The 7,577-nt window shown below is 41.8% G+C and overlaps 1 protein-coding gene across 13 annotated transcripts in view; it reads left to right on the top strand.

The window, feature by feature from the left end:
* LOC106611148 (neurexin-1a) overlaps positions 1-7,577 on the top strand; it is a 778,513-nt gene that overhangs the window by 480,467 nt on the left and 290,469 nt on the right. For all 13 annotated transcript variants that reach the window (XM_045724959.1, XM_045724909.1, XM_045724917.1 and 10 more), the window contains one exon: positions 3,781-3,962. In XM_045724959.1, coding sequence (XP_045580915.1) covers positions 3,781-3,962 — 182 coding nt within the window. The remainder of the gene's footprint in view (positions 1-3,780; positions 3,963-7,577) is intronic.

The raw sequence follows: 7,577 nt of genomic DNA, 5'->3' as shown, positions 1-7,577 counted from the left end.
GGTCGGGGATATGGACTGAGTTGTTTGGTGGCTGGGTCGGGGATATGGAGCGAGTTGTTTGGTGGCTGGGTCAGGGACAAAAGTGTCATGCTCATAGGGGCATGTGCCCTCTCAGATTTGTCCTGTAAATATTGTGTTACATCATGATTACCCTATTTAACTTGCACAAGGCATGCAGTATATATATTTTCATTACCTTTATTTAGCTAGGCAAGTTAGTTAAGAACAAATTCTTATTTTCAATGACAGCCTAGGAATAGTGGGTTAACTGCCTTGTTCAGGGCCAGAACAACAGATGTTCACCTTGTCAGCTCGGGGATTTGATCTTGCAACCTTTCGGTTACCAGTCCAATACTCTAACCACTAGGCTACCTGCCACCCATGTACCTCAGCACAGTATTCTTCCATTGTACCATTAATGAATGACATCACTTCTTTTGTTAGCTGATCATCCAGGATATTGACTAGAATGAAGAGAATGTGATAGAGCAGGAGAAATAGATAGAGTTTTTATTTGTTTTACCTTTACTTAACTAGGCAAGTTAGTTAAGAACATATTTTTATTTTCAAGGACGGCCTAGGAACAGTGGGTTAACTGCCTTGTTCAAGCAGAACAACAGATTTTCACCTTGTCAGCTCAGGGATTTGATCTTTCAACCTTTCGGTTACCAGTCCAACACTCTAACCACTATATTTATATCTCTCCACTCATCCTGTGATGGATAGATACAGTCCAGTGGGAGGGGAGGCAGAGGAAGAGAGGGGGATGGACACACAGTGCCTTCAGAAAGTTTTCATACCTCATGATTTATTCCACATTTTGTTGTGTTACAGCCTGAATTCAAAAAGTTAATTTACAACTGGAAAAATAAATAAACATAAATATGGGTTGTTTTTACAATGGTGTTTGTTCTTCATTGGTTGCCTTTTTCTTGTGGCAACAGGTCACAAATCTTGCTGCTGTGATTGCACACTGGTATTTCACCAGATAGATATGGGAGTTTATCAACATTTGATTTGTTTTTTAATTCTGTGTGGGTCTGTGTAATCTGAGGGAAATATGTGTCTCTAATATGGTCATACATTTGGCAGGAGGTTAGGAAGTGCAGCTCAGTTTCCACCTCATTTTGTGGGCAGTGTGCACATAGCCTGTCTTCTCCTGAGAGCCAGGTCTGCTATGGGCGGCCTTTCTTAATAGCAAGGTTATGCTCACTGAATATGTACATAGTCAGAGCTTTCATTCATTTTGGGTAGGTCACTGTGGTCAGGTATTCTGCCACTGTGTACTCTCTGTTTAGGGCCAAATAGCATTGTAGTTTGCTCTGTTTTTTTATTTTTACATTTTATTATTTTTTGTTTTCTCATGATTCGATTGGGTCTAGTTGTGTTGCTGTCCTGGTGCTCTGTTTGTGCTTGTGAACAGAGCCCCAGGACCAGCTTGCTTAGGGGACTCTTCTCCAGGTTAATATCTCTGTAGGTGATGGCTTTGTTATGGAAGGTTTGGGAATCGCTTCCTTTTAGGTGGTTGTAGAATGGAACGGCTGTTTATGGATTTTGGTCATTAGTGGGTATCGGCCTAATGCTGCATGTGTTCGTTCATGTGTGTTGTAAAACAGAAGAGTGGGAGGATGCAATGTTTGACTGATAATGTAAAATAATACATAACTTGGTCGTGAGAGAAAGAGAGAGAGACCAATAATTAACATAATGGGACAAACACCAAATTGAGATTGCGTGTAGAATTCAGCAAAAATATCCTCTGTGTACAACTTAAAACACCAAATAATGCATGCAGAGTCTCAATTTGGTGTTTGTTCCATTTTGTGAATACTTGGTCTTTCTCTCTCTCTCTCGCTTGCTCTCTCGCTCTCTCTCTCGCTCTAACAACCAAGTTCTTTATAATTTGACATTATCAGTCAAACATCGCAACCTCCCACTCCTTTGTTTTACAACACACATGAACAAACACATTCACGCACACACGCACACACGCACACACACGTTCACACACACGTTCACACACACCTCACACCTAAAGAAAATGTTGATTGTCAAAGAACTCATGTCAGTGTTTTTTTGCCAAATGAATTAATTGATCTATTGAGGGGCAGTAGGGGGGCGGTAAGTAGCCTGGTGGTTAGAGCGGTTGCTAGATCAAATCCCAAAGCTGGCAAGGTAAAAATCTGTCGTTCTGCCCCTGAACAAGGCAGTTAACCCACTGTTCCTAACCCACTGCTGTCATTGTAAATAAGAATTTGTTCTTAACTGACTTGCCTAGTTAAATAAAGGTAACATATATATATATATATATATATATATATATATATATATATATATTTAAATATATATATTGTTATATATTATAACAAGTCTACTTTAACTGATAGAAATAGACACTGATTTGACAAACAGCTCAGTGAGTAAAACCCCACGGCAACAACCATCATTGGAAAATCTGATTATTAGTAGGCCTTCAATCTCTCCTCAATTCTGCTATTTGGGAATAAACTGCTTTGTTCATTAGTAGAAAAGGCTTTTTCCTCCTACCCATCAATTTGAATAGGTCACTAGTGTCTACTGCTAGCCTCTCTCTTCCCAGTGAGTTAGCTTTCTACCACAGCCTTTCAAACGAGGAACCGGATGGTACACTTATTCTAGAGCACATTTGTCAAACACATTCCACGGAGGGCTGAGTGTCTGTGGGTTTTCGCTCCTCCCTTGTACTTCATTGATGAATTAAGGTCACTAATTAGTAAGGAACCCCCCTCACCTGATTGTCTAGGTCTTAATTGAAAGGAAAACCCCAAAACCGTCAGACACTCGTCCCTCAGTGGAATGAGTTTGACACCGCTGTTCTAGTGTATTCCATCCAAATAGAAGCACATTTGATATTTTTTTTTCTCAGTCAGGCATACACACACGAATACTGAAGACCGAGGTGTAACGTGCTTTACTCTAATCAGGATAAAGCTCCAGGCACCATCTGTCTTTGAGACCCCTAACCAAGCGTAGGAGACAAGGGAGGTGGCCTGCCAGTGCTGCTTGGCATGGTGGGTACCTCAGCAGCGGCAGTGGTGGCGGAGACATACAGTAGCTGGGTGTTTCCTTTTTCTGTGCCCTGCTTGTTTATATTTTCCTTCAGAAGCTCCAAAGGCAGTGGTGTGTAATAACGAGGCATCCAGACGATCCAAAGGCAGTGGTGTGTAATAACGAGGCATCCAGAAGCTCCAAAGGCAGTGGTGTGTAATAACGAGGCATCCAGAAGCTCCAATGACAGTGGTGTGTAATAACGAGGCATCCAGACGATCCAAAGGCAGTGGTGTGTAATAACGAGGCATCCAGAAGCTCCAAAGGCAGTGGTGTGTAATAACGAGGCATCCAGAAGCTCCAAAGGCAGTGGTGTGTAATAACGAGGCATCCAGAAGATCCAAGGGCAGTGGTGTGTAATAACGAGGCATACTTACACATACGGGAACCTGCTTCACTGGAAGAAAATGACTCCCGTTTTATCTGTGTTAAAGTCAGTGTGTGTTTTCATGAAGGTCAAGTTGCAGTTTTAAATCCTTGGCATTACTATACTTTGGGTGTTTGTGTTTCGTAACTTTGATGACTCACAAATATTCCTTTACAGAAAATATTTCGGGGTACATCCGAGGAGATTTCACATCCAACTACTTTCTTTCTGATGTGACAATATTATCCTGACTTTAAACTTTACAGAGATAGTGGTCCATTTCAACTTATTAAGAACCTAACCCTCTTTCTCTCCTCTCTCTCCAGCTGGAACTACTTATATATTTGGCCGTGACGGTGGACTAATCACGTATACATGGCCTCCCAATGACAGGCCCAGCACGCGGGCAGACAGGCTGGCCATAGGTTTCAGCACACAGCTGGAGGATGCTGTTCTGGTGAGGGTGGACAGCTCATCTGGCCTTGGAGACTACCTGAAGCTACACATTGTAAGTCTCTACTACTCTACTCAGCCTCTACTGTTGTCCTACTGATACTCAGCTCTATTTTACTCTACTCAGCCTCTACTGTTGTCCTACTGATACTCTAATCTATTCTACTCTACTCAGCCTCCACTGTTGTCCTACTGATACTCTATTCTACTCTACTCAGCCTCTACTGTTGTCCTACTGATACTCTAATCTATTCTACTCTACTCAGCCTCTACTCTAATTCACTAGTTTATGGATTTCCTAATACACACCCACAAATATGCTACATGATGATGCAGGTGATGATGATGCTGGTGATGATGATGCTGGTGATGATGAGGAAGATGCAGATGCTGGTAATGATGATGATATTATAACGATGAGGAAAGTTCTACAATGAAGTAGCATAATCATGACCTTATAACACTAATGGATAGTTTAATGATAATGGGGAAGTTGATTCATAGAAGCATCGGTGTGGCTTCACACTAGTAGCGCCGGGAACCGTTTTTGGCATTTGGCAGGCATCAAATGCGTGCAGTTCTAGTATTAACAAGATGCTATGTCCTGCTTCCCTCTGGTTCTGGTCTGTGTATTGTAGTGTCTCATGTGAGCCTTAAGCCCAGAGAGCCAAGTCAGAGCCTGGGGAGACAGAGCTGTTTTTTTGTGTTTTGTTCATACTGCTCTGACTTGCCCTTCTGACTCCCTGACCCTTCTCCAACACCAGTCTCTCTCTCTCTCTCTCTCTCTCTCTCTCTCTCTCTCTCTCTCTCTCTCTCTCTCTCTCTCTCTCTCTCTCTCTCTCTCTCTCTCTCTCTCTCTCTCTCTCTCTCTCTCTCTCTCTCTCTCTCGCTCTCTCTCTCGCTCTCTCGCTCTCTCGCTCTCTCTCTCGCTCTCGCGCTCTCTCTCTCTCTCGCGCTCTCGCGCGCTCTCTTTTCAATGGGTTTTATTGGCATGGGAAACATATGTTTACAAGTGAAATAGATAATAAACAAAAGTGAAATAAACAATAAAAAATGTACATTAAACATTACACATCGAAAAGTTCTAAAGGAATAGAGATATGTTAAATGTCATTATGGCTATATATAATGTTGTAGCATTGTGCAAATTGTTTAAGTACAAAAGGGAATATAAATATACATAAATATGGGTTGTATTTAAAATGGTGTTTGTTCTTCACTGGTTGCCTTTTTCTTGCGGCAACAGTTCACAAATATTGTTGCTGTGATGGCACACTGTGGTATTTCACCCAATAGATATGGGAGTTTATAAAATTTGGATTTGTTTTAGAATTCTTTGTGGGTCTATGTAATTTGAGGGAAATATGTGTATCTAATATGGTCATACATTCGGCAGGAGGTTAGGGAGTGCAGCTTTGTTTCCACCTCATTTTGTGGGCAGTGTGCACATAGCCTGTCTTCTCTTGAGAGCCAGGTCTGCTACGGCGGCCTTTCTCAATAGCAAGGCTATGCTCACTGAGTCTGTACATAGTCAAAGCTTTCCTTAAGATTTGGTCAGTCACAGTGGTCAGTTATTCTGCCACTGTGTACTCTCTGTTTAGGGCAAAAGAGCATTCCAGTTTGCTCAGTTTTTTTGTTAATTCTTTCCAATGTGTCAAGTAATAGTTTTTTTGTTTTCTCATGATTTGGTTGGGTCTAATTGTGTTGTTATCCTAGGGCTCTGTTTGTGTTTGTGAACAGAGCCCCAGGAACAGCATGCTTAGGGGACTCTTCTCCTGGTTCATCTCTCTGTAGGTGATGGCTTTGTTATGGAAGGTTTGGGAATCGCTTCCTTTTAGGTGGTTGTGGAATTTAACAGCTGTTTTCTGGATTTTGATAATTAGCAGTTATCGGCCTAATTCTGCTCTGCATGCTTTATTTGGTGTTTTACGTTGTACACAGAGGATATTTTTGCAGAATTCTGCATGCAGTCTCAATTTGGTATTTGTTCCATTTTGTGAATTCTTGGTTGGTGAGCAGACAATATACCTCACAACCATAAAGGGGAATGGGTTCTATAACTGATTCAAGTATTTTTATCAAGATCCTAATGGGTACAGTATGTCGAATTTTATGTTCCTTTTAATTGCGTAGAAGGCTCTTCTTGCCTTGTCTCGTTCACAGCTTTGTGGAAGTTACCTGTGGCGCTGATGTTCAGGCCTAGGTATGTATAGTTTTTTTTTGTGTTCTAGGGTGACGGTGTTTTGATGGAATTTGTAAGTGTGTTGCTGGCAACTGGACCTTTTTGGAACACCATTACTTTTGTCTTACTGAGATTTAGTGTCAGGGCCCAGGTCTGACAGAATCTGTGCAGAAGATGTAGGTGCTGATGTAGTCCCTCCATGGTTGGGGACAGCAAACACTAGACTAGTCCCGTGTGGCTCAGTTGGTAGAGCATGGTGTTTGCAACGCCAGGGTTGTGGGTTCAATTCCCATGGGGGACCAGTACGGGGGAAAAAATTGTATGAAATGTATGCACTCACTACTGTAAGTCACTCTGGATAAGAGTGTCTGCTAAATGGGTGTAGGGTGAGAACAGGTGCTGCAGACTGTTCTAGTGCCCTCACCAATTCGTTGAAGTCAGAAGTTTACATACTTTTAGCTTAGAGTCATTAAAAGTTGTTTACAACCACTACACAGATTTCTTGAAAACAAACTATAGTTTTGGCAAGTCGGTTAGGACATCTACTTTGTGTATGACACAAGTAATTTTTCCAACAATTGTTTACAGACAGATTACTTCACTAATAATTCCTTGTATCACAATTCCAGTGGGTCAGAAATGTACTTACACTAAGTTGACTGTGCCTTTAACCTCTTATGGCTAGGGGGCAGTATTTTCACGGCTGGATAAAAAACGTACCCGATTTAATCTGGTTACTAATCCTACCCAGTAACTAGAATATGCATATACTTATTATATATGGATAGAAAACACCCTAAAGTTTCTAAAACTGTTTGAATGGTGTCTGTGAGTATAACAGAACTCAAATGGCAGGTCAAAACCTGAGAGATTCCTTTACAGGAAGTGGCCTGTCTGACCATTTCTGGAACTTCTTTGCCATCTCTATCTTTTACTAAGGATCTCTGCTCTAACGTGACACTTCCTACGTCGTCCATAGGCGCTCAGAGCCCGGGAAAAACCTGAATGTCGTCATCCCAGCCCCAGGCTGAAACACATTATCGCCTTTCTCAAGTGGCCAATCAAGGGACTGTGGGCTTAGGCGCATGACCTGGCCGCCCCCGTCTTTGTGATTTTTTCCTTTGTTTGCCGAAAAGGAGATTCCCGGTCGGAATATTATCGCTTTTCTACGAGAAAAATGGCATAAAATTGATTTTAAACAGCGGTTGACATGCTTCGAAGTACGGTAATGGAATATTTAGAATTTTTTTGTCACGAATTGCGCCATGCTCGCGACCCTTCTTTACCATTTCGGATAGTGTCTGGAACGCACGAACAAAACGCCGCTATTCGGATATAACGATGGATTATTTTGGACCAAACCAACATTTGTTATTGAAGTAGCAGTCCTGGGAGTGCATTCTGACGAAGACAACAAAGGTAATGAAACTTTTGTAATAGTAAATCGGAGTTTGATCAGGGCTAAACTTGGTCGGTGTCTAAATGGCT

The sequence above is a fragment of the Salmo salar genome, chromosome ssa01 (genome assembly GCF_905237065.1).
Source record: "Salmo salar chromosome ssa01, Ssal_v3.1, whole genome shotgun sequence".
NCBI classification, from domain to species: domain Eukaryota; kingdom Metazoa; phylum Chordata; class Actinopteri; order Salmoniformes; family Salmonidae; genus Salmo; species Salmo salar.
Note: the sequence above shows the minus strand (reverse complement) of the source record. Positions and strands in the feature narration are given on the sequence as shown.